Genomic DNA, 23,259 nt, shown 5'->3' with positions numbered 1-23,259 from the left:
TTTGGGATCACCATGAATACAGTGAAAGCTTCAGCCTCCTTTAGTAAAGGTACCCTAAGTGATATGTAGGTGAATTCTCCCTTTGTACTAAATTTACTAAGAAGGACAAACGTATCTATATTGGGTTGGCCAAAAAGTTGGTTTGGATTTTTCCATACCCATTGTTGGAGAAAACTCAAACGAACTTTTTGACCAACCTAATACATGAAGTCAATACATTTCCATCTTTTACCCACAGGTATATTACTGTATATTACTAAATATTTCAGAATGTTCACATAATGTGTTACAATAAACTGTAGAATTATCCTTTTTAGAGGAAATTGCTACCAAACTTAGTCATAAGCCATGAGTCAGTCTCATTCCAGAAATCACTCAGAGGTAGCATGTGAGCAAAGATAATGAGGCCTTCTTTGAGGAAATATGCCAAAAACAACATATAGAATAGGAAACCTCTCCAGACTATTTGATGTCTAAATCTAAATAACAAGAGAAATACTATAAACCATTGGCAAGAAGAGACTTGAATGAGAGTGCTACTAAGTGTCATCAATCCCAGCAGAACAACGAACTTGCCAAGGCTTGAGGAGACACTGTGCTTAACTGCTATTAATAAAGAGGGGAAGTCTGAATTTTCACACAGGAAGGAACTGGGGCCATATATGTGTGTGATGCCACTTAGCAAGACAGGGAGTGTCATCCCTGGATTAAAGTGTCCCAGGAAGATAAGGTTCACAGACAGGGCCTTGGACTCTGTGCTCCCTCCTAATGTGGAGAATCAGTTTTCCATTTGGACCTGCCATCAGGGACACTGATCATCCCACCAGAATAATTGTCACAGTCACAATGAGACGCTTAACACAAAGAAACAAGGGAAGCAGCATCCGGTCTCAGGTTTCAAGATCAAATCAAAGCAGGGAGATGAATAGGGCAGAGATTTCTGCATGTTTTGTTCCCTCATGTGTCCCAGTATCTTGACACATAATAGGTGATCAATAAATATTTACCAAGTAAATGACTACTTGCAAGAACAAATAGGCAGTGATTCAACATTATTCACACTGAGGGATGAACTGTTCCTTGGTGTATGTAATCATTAGACATTTTGCACAATATCCTGGAAGTAGAGTAGCCCCCCTTTTGCCATGCAGCTACCAGATATTGTATCTAAAATGAATGTACAACCAGGGCATAAGCATAGATTATTTTAATTCAACAAATACATACTGTGGACCTACTGTGTTCAAACCATTGTAACATATAAGAGGAAAAGAGCTCTTTTATGCAAAGCAAATCACAATACAAGTAGAAGACAAAACAGGAATGAAACATAAAAAAGAGCATGAACAGTGGGTGGCATGAGAAAAAAAAATAATAACTCGTTTTAATCATCTGAACCTTGATGAACAAGAACCAAAATCTCATATCAAAGATTCACCCTATAGCCCTTATCTTTTATAATCGATTATATAGATTGTATCAGTCAGAGTATGGTAGCAGAAACAGACACCACTGTAGGTATTTCAAGCAGGAGGGGATTTAATTCAGAGAATTAGAGCCCTTATATTAATGCAAAACTACCATAAGAGCGGAGCAGAACAAAGACCAGGGCAGCTCCTCATAGGAAGTCCAAGGATCAGAACAAATCTGAGCTGATGATCTCAGCTTCCTACTGTACCACAGTGGGTGATTTTCAAAAGAATACCTAGAAACTTCTGGCAAAGCCTCATGTCTGTGCGTTGCTAGACCTGACATGTTTGTCCACAACTGCTGAATCAATGATAGCTTCTCCTTTGGTTCTGTTCTAAATCTCAGAGGGGGCTCTCATTTCTGGAACCTAAACTAGACACCTGATGACAAAGAAATTTGGAAAATGTAGTTTCCAGGCTTCTAGACCCTATAATGAGAAGGCACTGGCACCCCACTCCAGTACTCTTGCCTGGAAAATCCCATGGATGGAGGAGCCTGGTGGGCTGCAGTCCGTGTGGTCACTAAGAGTCGGACACGACTGAGTGACTTCACTTTCACTTTTCACTCTCCTGCATTGGAGAAGGAAACGGCAACCCACTCCAGTGTTCTTTCCTTAGAATCCCAGGGGCAGGGGAGTCCAGTGGGCTGATGTCTATGGGGTCGCCCAGAGTCGGACACGACTGAAGTGACTTAGCAGCAGCAGACCCTATAATAGTTGCGGGGAAAGGGGGCACAGATGGGAGTTGAACCACTGCTACTATCCCAACAGGAACTCCAACAAAAAGATTTAAATTAAGTCTATGTGCTGTGTGCTCAGTTGGTCAGTCATGTCTGGCTCTTTGCAATTCCATGGACTGTATGTAGCCCACCAGGATCCTCTACCCATGGAATTCTCCAAGCAAAAATACTGGAGTGGGTGGCCATTTCCCTCCTCCAGGGGATCTTCCAGAGCCAGGGATCAAACTCATCCCTCTTGAGTCTTTTTGTCCATCACCAACTCCCAGAGTTTACTCAAACTCACGTCATCAAGTCGTTGATGCCATCCAGCCATCTAATCCTTTGTCGTCCCCTTCTCCTCCTGCCCCCAATCCCTCCCAGCATCAGAGTCTTTTCCAATGAGTCAACTCTTCACATGAGGTGGCCAAAGTACTGGAGTTTCAGCTTTAGCATCATTCCTTCCAAAGAACACCCAGGACTGATCTCCTTTAGAATGGACTGGTCGGATCTCCTTGCAGTCCAAGGGACTCTCAAGAGTCTTCTCCAACACCACAGTTCAAAAGCATCAACTCTTCGGCGTTCAGCTTTCTTCACAGTCCAACTCTCACATCCATACATGACCACAGGAAAAACCATAGCCTTGACTAGACAGACCTTTGTTGGCAAAGTAATGTCTCTGCTTTTGAATATGCTATCTAGGTTGGTCATAACTTTCCTTCCAAGGAGTAAACGTCTTTTAATTTCATGGCTGCAGTCACCATCTGCAGTGATTTTGGAGCCCCAAAAAATAAAGTCTGACACTGTTTCCACTGTTTCCTATAGTCAAATGTAAATGGTTTTCATTCGTCACGTGAACTAAGTAGAGTTGTTGTTGTCATTGTCATCTTCCTAGAAACCTCAAGTTCAAGATTCTCTCTAGATACCATCACAGAAAGACACGTGGATTAGATAGACCTGACTGCCAATCTATTCTGCCACCGAAGGAACAAAGCCTGGTGAGTAGCTTGCCTGTGACCTGCTTAGAGAGTGATGTTTTAATAAAAGTTCATTTCCACCAGGGTGTGTTACATGATGCACTGAGAGGGCATAAAAGCTGGGGAAGAAAAGGCAGATGCTTTCAGGGAAGGTTTTACCCAGGAGGGTTGAAAATTTAGCAGCAGTTCTCTGAACAGACGAGAAAGCAGCGGGCATTTAAGGCAAGAGAAACAGCTTGTGATAAGCCTCCACTAGAATTTCACAGAAGGAGGAAAATGTTGTCTCTCCTGACTTCCTTGCAATGTTTTCTTAAGAGACCTTCATTATAAACCCTTTTTAAGTGAGTGATATCTGTTGGGAAAAGAATAGCATACTTGAGAAGTAAGGCCAAAGTGAGGATCAAGAGTAAAATACTATAATCATATTCCTCTCATTTAAAACAACACAAAAGAGAAAATTGTTTCCATCAGCCCTCCCAACTGAAGCTCCCAGATGAGGACCCTGGGTGGCGTCAGGAAGAAGAATGAACACAGAATGCTCACCTGCCCTCCTGCCCTGACCACTCCCTTGCTCTTAGAGCCTCTCTCCCGGAGGAAGCTCCGCTGGCCACCCAGGCTGTGAGCAGCCTTCTGCTCTGGGGGGAATGCCTCTGGATACAAGAAGGATTCCTTGGGTTAGGGAGTGCTGAAAAACAAGACCAAAGATCAGGTTCCCATTTTGATCTGGAAACTAAGAAAAACACTCTTTTATCTTTTTTCCCTCCAGTCCCTAGAGAGTTTTCCTCCTCTCAGTGCAGTGGAAGTTCAGGCTCCTAAAAGCCACCTAGGAAGATGACCCAGGGCCAACCTAAGATCCCCACCTCATCTCTCCGGTAACTTAGCAGTAACTGTCCTGGTAACTTTGCCAAGAGCAACATGGCAGATGTTGTGCAAGGAGAGAAGAGAAGGGGTGAGAAAGTGTACAAAGATGTTAAAGTTACTTCTTCACTGGGTTCTGTTACTCAAGATGAGTCAAGAAAAAGCACTCAGAGAACAAAATACATTAAGAACTAGCCAAAGCACTAGAGTCCTTTTTACGAGAGGGAGAGAGAGAGAGAGAGAAGCAGGGAGCATATTCTTTTTTTTTTTTTAAGGGAAACTAAAATCTCTGATGTGGGAAAAACCAGATTTAGGGTTGTACTTTCAAATATACTAGAAGCCTGTAGAAAAGACTGAAAATAAGTTTATAATATTTCCCTTTGCAGTGTATCCACTTGTCCTTAGTTTCATGGGTGATGTGCTTCAACCGGGGAATTAAAAAACGCTTGCTCCTTGGAAGAAAAGTTATGACAAACCTAGACAGCATGTTAAAAAGCCGAGATATTACTTTGCTGACAAAGGTCTGTCTAGTCAAAGCTATGATTTTTCCAGTAGTCACGTGTGGAATGGATGTGAGAGTTGGACCATAAAGAAAGCTGCGCACCAAAGAATTGATACTTTTGAACTGTGGTGTTGGAAAAGACTCTTAAGAGTCCCTTGGACAGCAAGGAGATTAAATCAGTCAATCCTAAAGGAAATCAGTCCTAAATATTCATTGGAAGGACTGATGCTGAAGCTGAAACTCCAATGCTTTGACCACCTGATGTGAAGAATGGACTCATTGGAAAAGACCCTGTTGCTGGGAAAGATTGAAGGCAGAAGAAGGGGACAACAGAGGATGAAATGGTTTAATGGCATCACCAACTCGATGGACATGAGTTTGAGCAAACTTCAGGAGTTGGTGATGGACAGGGAAGCCTGGTGTGCTGCAGTCCACGGTGTCGCAAAGAGTTGGACAGACTGAGCGACTGAACTGAGCTGTGCTTCAATTTATTTTTTTTCCCCGTCTACAGAATGCAATTAAGGAAGGATCACTACTCGACTGAGCCTTCCCTTATATTAATCCTCTATAATAATGAATAAGCAGTCATAGGGAAAAGGAGATTAAAGTTAAAAGGCTTAGTTAAACCCTAAAACTACAGGTTGAGTAAACATAACTACAGTTCTGTGACTGAAGAAAGACATTTGCATGAAGCTAATAGATGAAGACGTGTTACAGAAACTTCCTAATGCTCAGTCAGCTCATCATGCAGTAGATTTAATTAAAAGTCTATCATGATGCATGACTAAACATATTAGCACAAACGGAACTATCCCCAAATTGGAAAAAATATATATCAGGCCAAAAAAATTTGGATAGTTTTCACAAAGAATTAGGCTCAATGTGGAAAATCTAAGTAGAAAGTATTCTTTCTTTATCTCATTTTTGAATATTCTCTGTCATCAGAGTTTCCATCCCAGAAGTCAAGGTGAAATTAGAAAGCTGAGAACAATTATAAAGGTTGGTAAAATTTCCAGCAGGTATATATTTTCAAAACCTGATTTTTGTAAGCTCCTCTCTCAAAACAATCTCTCAATGTCACCATCTTTATAATACATCTAACTGGAGAATTCCAAAACAGCTGGTTTTCCCTGAGACAATGATGTATAAGGATCTCCGGTAAAGCATTCATAATATACTAGATACATTCCTGAATTGTTGACTCATTACCATCAAAAAAAAAAACAAAACAAAACTCAGCACTCAAGAGACATAGGCTTTTCTTCTGTAGTCTCCCCTACTCTTTGAATTTTTGATGACTATCTTCATGATTATTCCCAGCTTTGATCTTCCAGGGTTTTCCTATAGGAGTATTATTGGAATTTTATGAAAGATGATTCTTCACTGTTCAGGACAGTCTACAACACTGTAGGAGATTAGTAGTCCGAGCCCTTGCTCACTAACTTGAGTAATATCTCCCAGTTATTCTAACCTTACAAATTCTCCCCGACATTTCCAAGTGCCAAGAACCACTACACCTCAGGCACATGTGTCTATATGGACGCTGCTCTGTCTTACAGCCCTAAAAGGCAACTTACTTTCTTGCGGCTGGGACACCAGACTTCTTACTCATAAGACCAAGGTTTCTCTCCAGGGCTGTATTCATCTCTGCTAAAGGCATGTTTCCTTCCAACAGGGGTCCATTCTTACCACTGAAAGGGACTGTTATTATGTAGTATTTTCTTATTTGGATTCACAAATAAATATGGAAGAAGGGGATTCCCTGGTGGTTCCTAGTGGTAATGAATCCACCTTCCAAGGCAGGAGACACAGGTTGGATCTCTGATGGGGAGGATCCCACATGCCACAGAAGAACTAAGTCTGTGTACCACAACTATTGAGCCTGTGCTCTAGAGCCCAGGAACTGCAACCACTGAGCCCTTGAGCCACAACTACTGAAGTCTGTGTGCCCTAGAACCTGTGCTCTGCAACAAGAGGAGCCACTGCATCGAGGAGCTCATGCACCACAGCCAGAGAGCAGCCCCGCTCCCTGCAACTAGAGAAAAGCCTGCATAGCAACGGAGATCCGGCAAAATCAAATAAATAAATACACCTAATATTTTTAAAAATAGAAGTAGAATTTAATGTGTTTGCTTCAGCTCATTCCCAGGTCATCTTAGCCCAGTCCTGCCCATACTCATCATATGCTGCTGCTGCTGCTAAGTCGCTTCAGTCGTGTCCGACTCTGTGTGACCCCATAGATGGCAGCCCACCAGGCTCCCCCGTCCCTGGGATTCTCCAGGCAAGAACACTGGAGTGGGTTGCCATTTCCTTCTCCAATGCATGAAAGTGAAAAGTGAAGGTGAAGTTGCTCAGTCGTGTCCGTCTCTTCGTGACCCCATGGACTGCAGCTCACCAGACTCCTCCATCTATGGGATTTTCCAGGCAAGAGTATTGGAGTGGGGTGCCATTGCCTTCTCTATGCCAGCATCTCCTAACAGAAGGACCAAACGAAAGTATTTTCTGGATGTTGCTATTATACTAACTCCATTCTTTGCAAGAAGAGGACTGTTACATTCTAGTAGGAGGAACAATTTTAGTGAGATCTTTCCCAGGCAATATATGTGGTATGTCCTTGAACACGACCTCAGCCAAATGCATCGACTTCAGAAGGCCTAGAGAACTTCTGAGGCTCAGAAAACTTTCCAAGGAAAGAGACGAATAGCCACCCAGTAGACCATAGGGAGAAATTAAGGATCAGGAAGAATGTAGGCCACTCTGATACCCCTTAGACCATATGTCATCAATCCTTCTAAGGCCTTGGAGAACTTGTTTTGTACATTCAAGTCGTTTATGATGGTGGGCCTGTCAGTTCTCAGCTACAGACTACTCAAGAGTTTTCCATTGCTCAGTTATTCAGCTTGAGAACACAGAATAAGAATATTCTTAAGTCCCCATGAGGTTTGGAGAGAGGGAAAATTTTTTTTTCCATGCACAGGTGATTATCTTGGCATGACACAGGCTTGGCATTAAGAATAAAACACAAATTAGAGTAACACTGAAAAAATGAAAGAAATCATCCTCAGTTCCACTTAATTCCAAAAACTATTTTTGAATTTTTTCATGTACCTTCCAGATTTTATCTATATTCACCATTGTAGTTTACATATCACTATGCTTTTGAACTGTGGTGTTGGAGAAGACTCTTGAGAGTCCCCTGGACTGTAAGGAGATCCAACCAGTCCATGCTGAAGGAGATCAGCCCTGGGATTTCTTTGGAAGGAATGATGCTAAAGCTGAAACTCCAGTACTTTGGCCACCTCATGTGAATAGTTGACTCATTGGAAAAGACTCTGATGCTGGAAGGGATTGGGGGCAAGAGGAGAAAGGGACGACAGAGGATGAGATGGCTGGATGGCATCACCGATTTGATGGACATGAGTCTGAGTGAACTCCGGGAGTTGGTGATGGACAGGGAGGCCTGGTGTGCTGTGATTCATGGGGTTGCAAAGAGTCAGACACGACTAAGTGACTGAACTGATGTACTGTGTTTTTTAAAAAGTCACATTTTCTATAGTCTTACCTTGTTTACATAATTATTATATATCTAATGGTTGAACTGCAGTCCCTCTAGTTGATATACTGTAATTAACTACATTATCTTCTTATTGTTGAATAGTTAATGTTTTTCTTTTTCAGTGTTTTTTTTCCCTATTACAGATAGAAACATCTGTCCTACATCTGTCAAAATATTTCCTTAGGAAAAATTCTCTAGCATGGAATTGCTTGGTCAAAGGACATGAATGTCTTTGGAGCTTTTACCAAATATTATTTTATCTGTTTGAAAAAGAGATATGCCAATTTGAAATGCTCTCTGCTACATATTTTTATCTAAACTTTACTCTCACCTCAGGTAACATAAAATGGTTACGTTCAAACCACATTCTAGGTTACTAGCAAGAGCATCTATCTTTCATTAAGCTAAGCTTGAATTCTCTCATCTCTCTTTTGCAATTCTCTCTCAAAGTCAAGAGCATAACAGCAACAGTAGTTTTTGAGTTGATTATTGCTTTCATCCAGAGTTATGTCAAAATGCAGAGGAACACACTCAAGGAAGCAGAAGAAATAAATGCTCTCTGCATTTGGATGATCATTTTTCCTGACTTCCTCCTATGATATAAGAAAAAAAACCCTTAAGTATTTTGCAAAAAGCCTATGTAATAGTTTAATAAGCCGACATAAGAAGTTAATGCTTCTTTGGCTTCACAAAATAGAAATTTACTCTGGTTACCCAAAGGTGAAAAAGCATCTACAGGAAGTGTATTAGTGAATCAAATGAAATTCTAGGACGATCTGGGTCATAGAGTCTATCCTTAAGATACATTTTATTGCAAACAACCAAAAATCTGACTAAGGGTGGCTTCAGAAAAAAGGACATTTAATTCTCTAACAAAGTAACATTCCAGATAGTCCAGGGCTGGTTCAGCCACTTAACAATGTCATCAAGGAGGCGGATTCTTCTCATCCTTTCATTTTACCAGACTCTATGTGCCCATCACTCCTGTGTTTGATTGCCTCATAATCACAAAATAGCTGCCTTAAGACCAGGCTCTCCAGTTAAAGGCAGGAAGCAGGGGGTAAGGATGGCAGCGGATGGTGGCAAAGGCAGAGAGAAACATTATTTGTTCTCATTTTCTCAAAGAGCAATAAATACTTTACAGAAGACCCTCAGCTGACTTCCTACTGTCTCGTTAGAACTGAGTTTATGACTGTAACTGAATAGAACTGGGTTGTAGGTTTATGATCATCTCTAGACTGGAATCTCATGTTTCATGCACTCAAGGAATCGTCAGCTGATGCTGGCGGGGAACTGTGGTGCGTGAAGTGGATACGAATGGAAACTATGCCTCTTGATGGACAAGCAGAGTGGCTGCCTCACACAGGAACCAGGGAGTTTGTGAACCTCACTCTCTTCTAACAATAGGTTCCCATTGGCAGGAAACTCTAATGTCTTTTTCCTCCTTGTCTCAAATGCCAGAGGTCTAAGAGAAAGACTCATCGGCTCTACTTGGCCTATCAGGTAGAATCTCAAACTGAAGGCACAGCTCTGGTGTCTATGCTGGTAACATCAGTCCTCAAAAAGTGGGAACTGGAGACTTCCCTGGTGGCCCAGTGATTAAGATGCCTCACTTCCAATGCACAGGGCCAGGGTTCAATCCCTGGTCAGGGAACTAGATCTCACATGCTGCAACTAAGAGCCCACATGCCATAAACTGAGACCCAACACAGCCAAATAAATAAATAAAAATTTTTTAAATGGGAATGGCCTCAGCCTGGAGATAAACACAATGGACATCCTTTATGTCTGTTAAATGAAATACTATCAAAATGTACCTACTGACTTCTTAACTTGTAGAAGGAATTGTGCAGAACCCTATGGGGATACAATCTGTAAGCTTTGGTCCTTGCCCCAAAAGAGACTGTGCTCTATTTCAGGAGAAGTCAGGGTAAGTAGCACAACACGGAGAAGATGAGAGCTGATGCTAAGGTAAAGACATTAAATGTTTCAACCCCAACAAGTTCTGCTGAAGATAATCAGATAGAAATTACTTCAGGAAAAGGAAGAAAAGGCCTGGAGATGTTTAACTAAACCAAGTTGGACCATAAAGAAGGCTGAGTGACAAAAAATTGATGCTTTCGAACTGTGGTGCTGGAGAAGACTCTTAAGAGTCCCTTGGACAGCAAGGAGATCAAACCAGTCAATCCTAAAGGAAATCAAACCTGAATATTCATTGGTAGGACTGATGCTGAAGCTGAAGCTCCAATACTTTGGCCACCTGATGCGAAGAGCTGACTCACTGGGAAAGACCCTGATGCTGGGAAAGATTGAGGGCAGGAGGAGAAGGGGATGACAGAGGATGAAACGGTTGGATGGCATCACTGACTCAAGGGACATGAGTTTGAGCAAACTCTGGGAGATAGTGAAGGACAGCGAAGCCTGGCATGCTGCAGTCCATGGGGTTACAAAGAGTCGGACACAACTTAGTGACTGAAAAACAACAAAAACCTTCATGTAGTTAGCTCTGCCACAGCTCTTTATTGGTCACCCTTGACCCCAGGGTCACAGCCTCTTCTGATGTTTGATAGCCCATCATTTTGGTGGCAAGGCCCAATGGTGTGGCCTTACCAATTGCATCCAGAAATGGTGCTTTCCTCAGACAACGTTCAACTTCTCCATCTTGTGCCTTTCTCAAGATGTTCATTTCTAGCTCCTTCATCCCCACTCCCACACCCTCACTTTCTGAGTGTTAGTGAGTACCCTAACTACTACTAAGGGCAAAGGCTTTTAAATCTTTTTTTCTAGCCACAAAAAAAGTATATCATGTAGGATGCAGTTAATGATTCTGGCTCCTGGTCTGCTGTGTGAGAAACAGCAAGCCACCTAACCTTTCTGTGCTAAAGAAATCATTTAAAGAAAAGCAATATGATATGTCTTCCCCACCTTTTCAACCAAGTTCCTGAGGAAAAATCAGTGAGGTGGCCGCAAAACACTCACTAACATTTTAGCAAAATATTTTATGAAAATGTGTCACCCTTTTATAAGAAAATAACCATTCAATTGGATTTGTTATATATTCTCTCTTCTTGAGAGAGTTAATAGCCCTTCAGTTGGAAAATCAAATTACTGAAGTTTATACGGTTTCTCTTCATCACTGGAGAATTCAGTAACACTGTGAATCCAATTAAGAAAAAAGAATGTTCACACCCTTAAATGAATTACAATCAGCAAGACTAAGATCTAATTAGAAATGCTGCTACCATCTGAGAGATTACTTAGGAGCCCAAAACACATTGCTTAAACCAAAACAAAGAGACTCCCAAAGGCCCTGGAATAGTATTTGGGTTGAAAACTTGGTTCGTATTTTCCCTCCAGACTTAGCACCCAGAGCCGGATCTACTATCATTCCAGAGAGGTTCTTGCTTTTAAATCACTGGATGGTATTCAGGACTTTCTGCAGAAAGCAGACCCTTAGTAACAGGAAGATTTTGTAAGAATTTCTCCTTTAAGGAAAAAGAATATAAGTCAGGAAAAAGGCGGGTGCCCTCCAGAGAAGGAATCTACCATCCACTAGATTGCATTATTTCCAGATGAGCTAAAAACCACTTCCTGTGTAAAGTCTTCCTTGATCCCATAAATTAGTAATTAACTTCTCTTTGATGGGGACCACCAGAGCTGATCATTTTAATCCTTTTCTATTAATAGCATTTATCTGAATGACTTACACCACCATTAGTCAGTTCCCCATGAATCCTCCTCATCAAAGGTGTAAGTTCTTGGGAAGACAAGCAGTTCTTCCACATTCAGGACTCATTCTCACCCCTACCAGTATCTGCAGTAGTTAATTATTTTTTTTACATATTTACTTTTCTTTTAATTGAAGTATAATTGATTTATAATACTGTATGTGATAGGTGTACAATATAGAGATACACAATTTTTTTAAGTTATATCCCATTTATAGTTCTTATAAAATGTATATTCCCTGTGTTGTACAATACATTCTTGTAGCTTATTTTATACCTAGTAGTTTGTTTATGGTCTATTTTCCCACTAGAGAGTGAGTAAGAGTGTTAGTCACTCAGTCCTGTCCGACTCTGCAACCTCACGGACTGCAGCCTGCCAGGCTCCTCTTTCCATGGGATTTTCCAGGCAAGAATACTGGAGTGGGTTGCCATTTCCTTCTCTGGGGGATCTTCCCAACCCAGGGATTGAACCTGGGTCTCCTGCACTGCAGGAGAATTCTTTACATTCTGAGCCACCAGGGAAGCCCTCTCCCACTAGAAGGTAAGCTTAGTAAGAGAAGGAACATGTTCTACTATTAGAAGAGTACAGTACAGTGGAATAGTTAATTATTAAATAAGAATATCCACTGTGTATCAGGCACTGTGATAGCTACAGAAGAGAAAATGGATAGCAAAATTATTCGTTCTCTTCATCCATTGCTTAAAGTCTAGATGAGTAAGCAATAGGATTCAATGAGCAACAACAGCAAAATGCCACGCATCCTGTGGTTGGACTTGAGGTTTCCAGGGAGGCTTCATTTCGATGGCTTGCCTGCATCACGAATGCCTCAAAGTAAAATGAAGGGTGGTTTATTTGGTGGAGGGTGGTCTCCAGGCCTGGGTGTTGAGTGAGTCTTGGTGAAGAGGGGTGTGGTGGGATGCCCCTGTCAGTGCCCCTGGTGGCCTTAGTATCTCTGGGCAAAGGAGAGATTGGGGCCCATGGGACTAAAGAGGCTTCCCAGGCAGCTTGCCCCACACACTTAGCCAGCAGAAAGCATGGGGAATGCCAGGGCACTGATAGACCAGGCCCACTAAAATAACGCCATAAAGGCTATAGGAATTAAACTGTCACTGGACCCACAGACCACAAAAACAGGCCAAAAGCTGCATGCTAAACCCAAACAGGGTGGTGGTGGTGGTTTAGTTGCAAGTCATGTCAAACTCTTCTGGCTCCATGGACTGTAGCCCACCAGGCTCCTCTGTCCATGGGATTTTCCAGGCAAGAATACTGGATTGGGTTGCCATTTCCTTCTCCAGGGGATCTTCCCAACCCACGAATTGAACCTGGGTCTCCTGCATTGCAGGCAGATTCTTTACCAACTGAGCTCTGAGGGAAGCCCCACACAGGGTAAATGCCTGCTAAAACAAAAGATTTAAAAGGGATCCAGAGGATTACCAACATAATCGGCAAAATGTCCAGGATACAACTGAGAATCACCGTCATACCGAGAACCAGGAAAATTACAACGTAAATAAGAAAGGGCAATCAGCTGATGCTCACACCAAGAGAAATCAAAGGTAGGAGTTATCTGACAACGATTTTAAAACAATCATAAAAATGCTTAATCAATAACAAATTCTCTTGAAATAAATGAAAAAAATAGGAATCTAAGCAATGAAAGAAGTTATTTAAAAAGGACTAAATATAAATTGTAGAACTGAAAAATACAATAACAGAAATTTAAAAACCCATTGGATGTACTCAATAGTAAAGATGACAGAGGTCAGAAATAGTGAACTTCAAGCAACTATTCGTGGGAACAATAATAAAAAAAATTCAACATTCTTACTGTCGTAGTTGCACAGGGACCAGAGAAACACTGTAGAGCTGAAAGAGCATTTGAAGAAACAATGAATGAAAATGTACCAAACTTGGTGAAAAATGCAAGTCTTCACAGAGGATGTAGGGCTAAGCCAAGGGTTCTTAGACTTGACACCATTATATAAAGCACAATCCATTATAGGAAAAAGTTGGTAAACTGGACCTCATGAAATTTAAAAACCTGTTCTGTGAAAACCTATATGAAGATGAACAGACAAGCTACAGAATCGGATAAAATATTTGCAATGTACATATTCAACAAAGGACTAATATCTAGGGTACATAAGGAATTCTCAAAACTCAATAGAAAAAAAAAACATGCATCAAGGAAATGGGTGAAAAACATGAACAGACATTTCACAGAGGAGGAGAAACAGATGCAAATAAACACATGAAAAGATGCTCCACACCATTAGCTTTTAGGAGAGCATAAGACCACAATGAGCTATCGTGGCTGCCCGAACAACTGAGATACAAAACAAAATAGTGACAACATCAGATCTGGCAAGGATGTGGAGAACTGGATCAGGCATGTTGTGCTGTGCTAAGTCGCCTCAGTCGAGTCCAGCTTTTTTCGACCCCATGGACCATAGCCCACTAGGCTCCTCTGTCCATGAGATTCTCCTGGCAAGAATACTGGAGTGAGTTGCCCTGCCCTCCTCCAGGAGATCTTTCCAACCCAGGGATCAACCCTGTGTCTCTAAAGTCTCCTGCACTGGCAGCCAAGCTCTTTACCACTAGTGCCACCAGGGAAGCCTGGATCAGGATCAGTCACTCAGTCGTGTCAGACTCTTTGCAACCCCATGGACTGCAGCACGCCAGGCCTCCCCGTCCATCACCAATTCCCGGAGTATACTCAAACTCATGTCCACTGAGTCAGTGATGCCATCCTACCATCTCATCCTCTGTCATCCCCTTCTCCTCCTGCCTTCAATCTTTCACAGCATCAGGGTCTTTTCAAATGAGTCAGTTCTTCCCATCAGCTGGCCAAAGTACTGGAGTTTCAGCTTCAGCATCAGTCCTATTTCCTTTAGGACGGACTGATTGGATTTCTTGGCAGTCCAGGGGGCTCTCAAGAGTCTGCTCCAACACCACAGTTCAAAAGCATCAATTCTTTGGTGTTCAGCTGTCTTTATAGTCCAACACTCACATCTATGCATGGCTACTGGAAAAACCATAGCTTTGACTAGACAAACCTTTGTTGGCAAAGTAATGTCTCTGCTTTTTAATATGCTGTCTAGGTTGGTCATAACTTTTCTTCCAAGGAGCAAGCATCTTTTAATTTCATGGCTGCAATCACCATCTGCAGTGATTTTGGAGCCCAAGAAAATAAAGTCTGTCGCTGTTTCCATTGTTTCCCCATCTATTTGCCATGAAGTGATAGGACCAGATGCCATGATCTTAGTTTCCTGAATGTTGAGCTTTAAGCCAAAGCTCTCCTCTTTCACTTTCATCAAGAGGCTCTTTAGCTCTTCTTCGCTTTCTGCTTATGGCAGAACAACACCCTTATGTGGTGTTGCATCTACATATCTGAGGTTATTGATATTTCTCCCACAAATCTTGATTCCAGCTTGTGCTTCCTCCAGCCCAGCGTTTCTCATGATGTACTTACTCTGCATATAAGTTAAATAAGCAAGGTGACAATATACAGCCTTGACATACTCCTTTCCCCATTTGGAACCAGTCTGTTGTTCCATGTCCAGTTTTAACTGTTGCCTCCTGACCTGCATACAGATTTCTCAGGAGGCAGGTCAGGTGGTCTGGTATTCCCATCTCTTTCAGAATTTTCCACAGTTTGTTGTGATCCACACAGTCAAAGGCTTTGGCATAGTCAATAAAGCAGAAGTATATGTTTTTCTTGAATTCTCTTGCTTCTTCCATGACCCAATGGATGTGGGCAATTTGATCTCTGGTTCCTCTGCCTTTTCTAAATCCAGCTTGAACATTTGGAAGTTCACAGTTCACGTACTGTTGAAGCCTGGCTTGGAGAATTTTGAGCATTACATTGCTAGCATGTGAGATGAGTGCAATTGTGTGGTAGTTTGAACATTCTTTGGGATTGCCTTTCTTTGGGATTGGAATGAAAACTGACCTTTTTCAGTCCTGTGGCTACTGCTGAGTTTTTCAAATTTTTGGCTATGATCAAGTGTAGGATCAGGCATACCTTAATGTAAATTTAGGGAGTATTGTCAATATGCTGATTAGTAGCCTCAGCTGCAGGAAAAAAGTGCTGGTTAGCAAGAGGAAGCCGCAATTAACTTTCTACCACGGCTGTTAGCCAGAGTAGGATAGAATAAAGTTAAAGAATGTCACCGTCCCTTAACCAAGCTGCACTGCAAGTACAAAAAGCTGCTCAAGTATGCAGGAAAGACCTTAAAACAAAAACAGACAGGAAAAAGGGTACAGAAACGCTACGCTACGCTAAGTCACTTCAGTCGTGTCCGACTCTGTGCGACCCCATAGACGGCAGCCCACCAGGCTCCCCCGTCCCTGGGATTCTCCAGGCAAGAACATTGGAGTGGGTTGCCATTTCCTTCTCCAATGCATGAAAGTGAAAAGTGAAAGTGAAGTCGCTCAGTCTTGTCCGACTCTTAGTGACCACATGGACTGCAGTCCACCAGGCTCCTCCACCCATGGGATTTTCCAGGCAAGAGTACTGGAGTGGGGTGCCATCGCCTTCTCCGACAGAAAACAGCATGTGAATTTTGAACCTGAACATAACTCAAGAGTTAGCATCATACTCTCAGGAGAGGGACAAGTGGTTCAGTCTTGGGACAGAATGTGAAGACTGAGTGGCCTAGACAGAATGCTGCTGCTGCTGCTAAGTCGCTTCAGTCGTGTCCAACTCTGTGTGACCCCATAGACGGCAGCCCAACAGGCTCCTCTGGCCCTGGGATTCTCCAGGCAAGAACACTGGAGTGGGTTGCCATTTCCTTCTCCAATGCATGAAAGTGAAAAGTGAAAGTGAAGCCGCTCAGTCCTGTCCGACTCTTAGCGACTCCATGGACTGTAGCCTACCAGGCTCCTCTATCCATGGGATTCTCCAGGCAAGAGTACTGGAGTGGGGTGCCACTGCCTTCTCCGAGACAGCATGAGGGATCTCTATTTTTAAAACTAGACAATCTGCTCATTAGCAGCCAGCCTTTGGGAAACTACAACAAACTAGCAGAAGGCAGACCTAAGGAAGGCTGGCCCAGAGTTTAGAAGCACAGTAGTAAAACTGAGTCTAGGGACTTCCCTGGTGATCCAGTGGCTAAGACTCTGTGCTCCCAATGCCGGGGAACCGGGGTTTGGTCCCTGGTCAAGGAACTAAGAGTTCGCATGCCACAACTAAAAGATCCTGTGTGTGGCAATTAAGATTTGTTGTAGTCAAATAAATATATAAAATAAATAAAAATAAATATATATTTTAAAAAATCTGAGTCTATATAAGAGATACAATCTCTATAAATGATTCCCTGGTGGCTCAGATGGTAAAGTATCTGCCTGCAATGCAGAAGACCGGGTTTGATTCCTGGGTCAGGAACATCCCCTGGAGAAGTGAATGGCAACCCACTCCAGTATTCTTGCCTGGAGAATCCCATGCATAGCGGAGCATGGCAGGCTACAGTCCATGGGGTCACAAAGAGTCAGACACAGTTGAGTAACTAGCACTTTCACCTTCTTAAATGATTTGTAATTTCCTGAGAATTCTAGTAAAAGTAACTGTACACACAGAGAGAACACATAGAGAAGACATGCAGTGGCAGCCCAGCGAGCTGAAGGCTGACCCAGACATACCAGGCTCTGCACTTGGCAATCTTTGTCTGCTCCTCAGCTTTCCTACAAAAAGCAACCAGACAGGGCCCAGCTCTGCTGCATGTTGATTCAGAGCCTCACTTAACCATTTCATCTCCTGCTCCCTCACTGCAGGGAGAGTCCTGATTATATGTGTACATGGGACCCAGGAGAACTGGAAGAAATAGGAGGGGGAGATTAATCAACACATCTTCTGATTGCCGTGCCCAAAATATAAATATGATTAGAACAGTTTGGGTGGGGCTTCCCTGGTGGCTTAGTGGTAAAGAATCCACCTGCCAATGCAGGAGACACGGGTTCAGCTCCTCTGGGAAGATCCCACATGCCGCGGAGCAACTAAGTCCGTGCACAGCTATGGAACCTATGCTCTAGAGGCTGGGAGCCATGACTACTGAAGCCCACACACCCGAGATCCCGAGCTCCACAGTAAGAGAAGCCGCCACAATGAGAGGCCTGCACAGCACAACTAGAGAGTCGCCTCTGCTTGCCACAACTAGAGAAAGCCTGCATGCAGCTGTGAAAATCCAGTATAGCAAATTAAAAAAAAAACACCAAAAGAACAGTTGGGGTGTTGACTGCTTCATTCAAGCAGCCTAGCACAGTTTAAGAGGAAATTAGAATTAGAAATCAGAGGGAACGTCCTTTGCTTCGCCCTAAGCCAGACCATCTGTAATAGGACTTACAGTTAGATTGTGCCCTCGTGGTTTTCAAGATGAGGACATTCACAGGTGTGGCTTACTGGTATGAAGATCTTAGCACATTCTTCCACCCAATCATGCTTCTAAAAACCATCACCATAACAAAATAGAGCTCTTCATTTAGGGAAAAAAAAATCTAGGGTAATGATTAACTGTTATTTCCAAATGCCAAATTTATATTGAAAGCAACATCAGTATAACAGTTAAAGAACGTGGGCAACCAAGATCTTTTCTCAGTTTTCCTTCCTTGTTATTACTGGTTGGCTGAAATATACTTACGGTCATCAGGCTTGGTTTCTCCCTAACTGGCCCTGAGTCTTCTTTCCACTTTAGGCCCTCCTAGGCCTTCTCAGTGTCAGGGTGGTGACAAAAGCCACAGCACTTTCTACCTGACCACAGCCTCTTTGTCTTATCCTGAAATGCAGGCCAGCAGGCCTGAGAAAGTGACTGGTCTACCAGACGTTCCTTTTAAATGGCTGTTCCATTTTTGTCTCCCTTGAGGTGCTTGCATGTGGCTGGACAGAAAAAAGGGAGAAACTACTTGACTGCACAATACCCTGCATTCCAGATATTTCCTTCTGCCTTTCCCCCTAGCCCCAGTCTTCCTGACATTGCCACTCTTCTATACCTTTCATTTTTCTCTTTTGGGCACACCACTGGGCATATGGGATCTTAGTTCCCTGACCAGGGATCCAACCTGTTTCCCCCGCAGAATCTTAATCATTGGACCATCTGGGAAGTCCCCCTGCTTTATGATGTTCTAATCAGAGAACACTGCCAAGAACCTCCTTGCCTTCTTCTTGACTTTTTAAAACATTAGCAAAGATGTTCTTATGATGCAACAAGCCATCAGCACTTTCTCATCTTGTTTTTAAAGTTCTTAAAAAAAACTATTGCTTAATTTGCTTTAGCAAAAGTTCTTAACCAAATACTGAAAACTATATTTAAATAAACACAGAGATTTTCATTAGGGGGGCTAGTGGTCTACACATGGAAGTCTAAAATTTGTAAAAACATCTCTGCCTTTTCCTTTACTTTCAACTGATATTTATTTCTATTTTCCTTAAAAGATTAGATTTTTACATTTATCTCTAAATTCTCTGAAGATAATTTTGGCATATGATACAATTTACTTTGATATGCTGCTGCTGCTGCTGCTGCTAAGTCGCTTCAGTCATGTCCGACTCTGTGCGACCCCATAGACAGCAGCCCACCAGCCTCCCCCGGCCCTGGGATTCTCCAGGCAAGAACACTGGAGTGGATTGCCATTTCCTTTTCCAATGCATGAAAGTGAAAAGTGAAGGTGAAGTCACTCAGTCGTGTCCGACTCTGAGCGACCCCATGGACTGCAGCCTACCAGGCTCTTCCATCCAAGGGATTTTCCAGGCAAGAGTGCTGGAGTGGGGTGCCAGTGCCTTCTCTTTGATATGATGAAGGTTTAAAATCTTTGTTACATTTTTCATTATAAAAGCTATATGCACTCATCACAAAATATAACACAAAGAAATTTACAAAGTAAAAAGGGAAGGATGCTCCTTTTCCCATCTCCCAAAACTCCCCAAAAAAAAAATTTAAAAAAAATTTAAGTTTCTTAAAGAAAACTTAACCTAAAGTATACATAATTACTTTTACTATTATTTTTACCTTTAAGACATTTTCCTATGCATATACAAATCTAACATGTATAAATGCATGTCTATGTATCTATTAAAGAAATAAAATGTATATGCGTATATAAAACATTTTAAACAAAATACAATTAGGTAACATTCCACTTAATATTTCATGAATATTTTATCTCATGGGTACTTTGAGGTCTACTTCATGCTACTCAGCTTCAGAGTTTTACATATTACGGATGTGCTAAAACTCAACAAGCAACTTCTGAATGTACCTTTATACTGTTGATAATATGGAGCTATTACAAATACCATTACAATCACTGTCCTTATACGTGTATCCTTATTCATCTGTACAAACATTCCTTTTGGATAAATTCCTAAGTACAGAATGTGAGTCAAGGGCATGCATATTTTAAATATTGATAGATGCTTTAAAAATTGCCCAACAAAAAAGATGACTTCAATATACACTACCAGCAACTAACCATGAGAATACCTGAAGAATAAGGTTGTAAATGAGTCTTTACAGAGGGAAAGAATAGATAAGCATAAAACTAGAGGCTCTTATAAAACTACTTTTGAAAATACAAAATGATATAAAAATAAAAAATATGATTTTTAAATAAAAATATGATTTTTTATAAAAAAATCATAAAAATATGATTTTAAAGGTATAGTATTTGAGTAAATATGAATTTCTTAAAAAAAATAATGTAGGTACTACACATCTATTTGCCAACAAGATACAGTTTTGTACCATTATAAAAATAAATGTTATAAGTAAAAAGGACTGACAGAGGATACTGATCTAGATTTTAAAAGACTAGAGACTAACCACCAATTTCAAATCATAAAATTTATTTTGGATCCTGGTTGGAAAAAACAGCTAAAAAAGATGTTTTGGGTGGCAACTGAGGAAATTTGAAAATAAACTATGTATAAGACTATATTAGGAGAAGGCAATGGCAACCCACTCCAGTACTCTTGCCTGGAAAATCCCATGGGTGGAGGAGCCTGGTGGGCTGCAGTCCATGGGGTCACTAAGAGTCGGACATGACTGAGCGACTTCACTTTCACTTTTCACTTTCATGCATTGGAGAAGGAAATGGCAACCCACTCCAGTGTTCTTGCCTGGAGAATCCCAGGGACGGGGGAGCCTGGTGGGCTGCCCTCTATGGGGTCACACAGAGTCTGACACGACTGAAGTGACTTAGCAGCAAGACTATATTATAAAGCTACCGTTAATTGTCTTAAGCACAATAATGATATGATGGAAGAATGTCTGTGATTCTCAGGAGGTCCATGGTAAACAGTTACGGTCATGATGTCTGAAATTACTTTTAAATGGTTCAATGTGGCAAAATGTATCCTTGTTTGAATCTAGAGAGAAGTGTTCACTGCCCTACTGTTTCAACTCTTCTGTGGGATCTAAAATTCTTTAAATAGAAAGTCAAAGAAAAAGGGAATAAAAGGGTGAAGTTGTGGATCCAGTTTTACAATTTAATTTCATTATGTTAGATTCTCTGAGGAGAAAGAGAGGTGTCTGGGGGGAACCCATATTGATTTAGATCTCTAAGGTTATTTTTTTTAATTACCATTTCTGTGTCCTCAATATTAGGCCAACTTAGGTTTGCAAGGAACAAAACATCTCCCTGACCACTAGCTGTGCCTCCCAAATAAACAGCATAGAGGGAACTCCCTCATGTCCAGTGGTTAGGATTCTGTGCTTTCACTGCCAAGGGCCAAGGTTCAATACTTGGTAGGGGAACTAAGATCCTGCAAGTCTCACTGTGCAGCCAAAAAATAAATAAATAAATTTGGGGTTGACCAAAAAGCTCGCTCCAGTTTTCCATAAGATAGTATGGAAAAATCCAAGCAAGCTTTTTGGCCAATACAATACACAGCATTTATCCCAAGGGGGTCAACCTGCAGGAGAGCAGACCACCACGGCTGTCATCATATACAGAGGCAAAATATTGTGACTTCTAATGACTCCTCTAAATGCCAAGCCTAACTCCAAAAGTGGTCCAAGCAGAAGATGATCTAGCTCATCAGCACTCAGGCCAAAATTCTTAACTTGTCCAGACTATTTTCAATGTCCATTTGTTAGTGAATTTGATGGGTTGATGATGGTTGCATCCAGTCCTGGCTGAGTCAACTTTTTGGCTTTTCAGACACTTAATGGCAATACAGTAGGCAATCAGCTCTTAAAATAACTCTGACAAGCAACCTGCCACAAGATTAATAGCATTTTGTTATGAACACAAAACTTGGAGAGTTTTGTATATATGTGTATATATTATTTGTATATATATGTATATATTATTAATTAAGGGCTTCCCAGGGGACGCTATGATAAAGAAGCCACCTGCCGATATAGGAGACGTAAGAGATGCGGGCTCAATCCCTGGGTCCGGAAGATCCCCTGGAGAAAGAAATGGCAACTCACTCCAGTACTCTTGCCTGGAGAATTCCATGGACAGCAGAACCTGGTGGGTTACTCCATGGGGTTGCAAAGAGTTGGACACGGCTGAAGCGACTTAGCACAGCATTCAGCACATTATTAATTATGCATTTATATATGTATTACACATGTATATAATGTACATATGTATACATATATATGCATATATACACATACATCTATATTACATTTTGCCTTTGCTATCTTTACTTAAAAATTACTTTTAATATTTTTAAAATTTATTTTCAGGTAACTAGTTCTTTCTTAATTATCTTGGTAGTAAGAAGTATCAGAAATATTCATACTGTAGAGTGATGACATTTGGTACAGCAGTCATTTTTTTAATTCAGAAAATTTACTTATTTTTCTTAATTATCACTGTACTTTGAAGAGGTAATAACATTTTTCAGCAATATTTCTAGACTTATTTATAGCTAAGAACCCGGATGGGTAAGGAAAAAAAAAATGATTTGCCAAACAAAATTCTAGGGGCAGCTAAACATTCAAAAGAAACTTAAAACTCAAATAACATCTGTCCACATGACAGGAAATGACCAAATACGGAGACAAAGGCAAAGGGTATCTGACTCCTATTTCATTAGCTTTCATATATATCTACCATCATGGATACTGGACTTCATTATACATTTTTTTCCATCAAAAAAAAGATGCAGTGGTCTTAATTCTATTTAGTATTGATTTGAATTAAACTCTGCAGGAAAAGGTAAATAAGCAAGGTGACAATATACATCCTTGACATACTGCTTTCCCAATTTGGAACCAATCCGTTGTTCCATGTCGGGTTCTGACTGTTGCATCCTCACCTGCCTACACATTTCTCAGGTGCAGGCCAGGTGGTCTGGTATTCCCACCTCTTGAAGAATTTTCCACAGTTCATTGTGATCCGCACAGTCAAAGGCTTTGGCATAGTCAATAAAGCAGAAGTAGATGTTTTTCTGGGATTCTCTTGCCTTTTCTATGATCCAACAGATGTTGGCAATTTGATCTCTG

At 41.4% G+C, this 23,259-nt stretch overlaps 1 protein-coding gene across 4 annotated transcripts in view; it reads right to left on the bottom strand.

Moving 5' to 3' along the window:
• LOC147355052 (uncharacterized) overlaps window positions 1-23,259 on the bottom strand; it is a 73,669-nt gene that overhangs the window by 23,292 nt on the left and 27,118 nt on the right. For 2 of the 4 annotated variants that reach the window (XR_015144178.1, XM_086346593.1), the window contains one exon: window positions 3,705-3,846. The exons of the other annotated variants lie outside the window; for them this stretch is intronic. Coding sequence is in view for 1 of the 2 variants with exons in the window: in XM_086346593.1 (XP_086202719.1) it covers window positions 3,736-3,846 (111 nt within the window). In the remaining variant the exon portion in view is untranslated. The remainder of the gene's footprint in view (window positions 1-3,704; window positions 3,847-23,259) is intronic. 4 annotated transcript variants of the gene reach the window in all.

The sequence above is a fragment of the Bos grunniens genome, chromosome 17, assembly GCF_055505025.1.
Source record: "Bos grunniens cultivar Pamir isolate PY7600 chromosome 17, Bosgru_T2T1.0, whole genome shotgun sequence".
Lineage (NCBI taxonomy): Eukaryota > Metazoa > Chordata > Mammalia > Artiodactyla > Bovidae > Bos > Bos grunniens.
The sequence above is the reverse complement of the archived record's forward strand: the minus strand, read 5'-3'. Positions and strand labels throughout refer to the sequence as shown.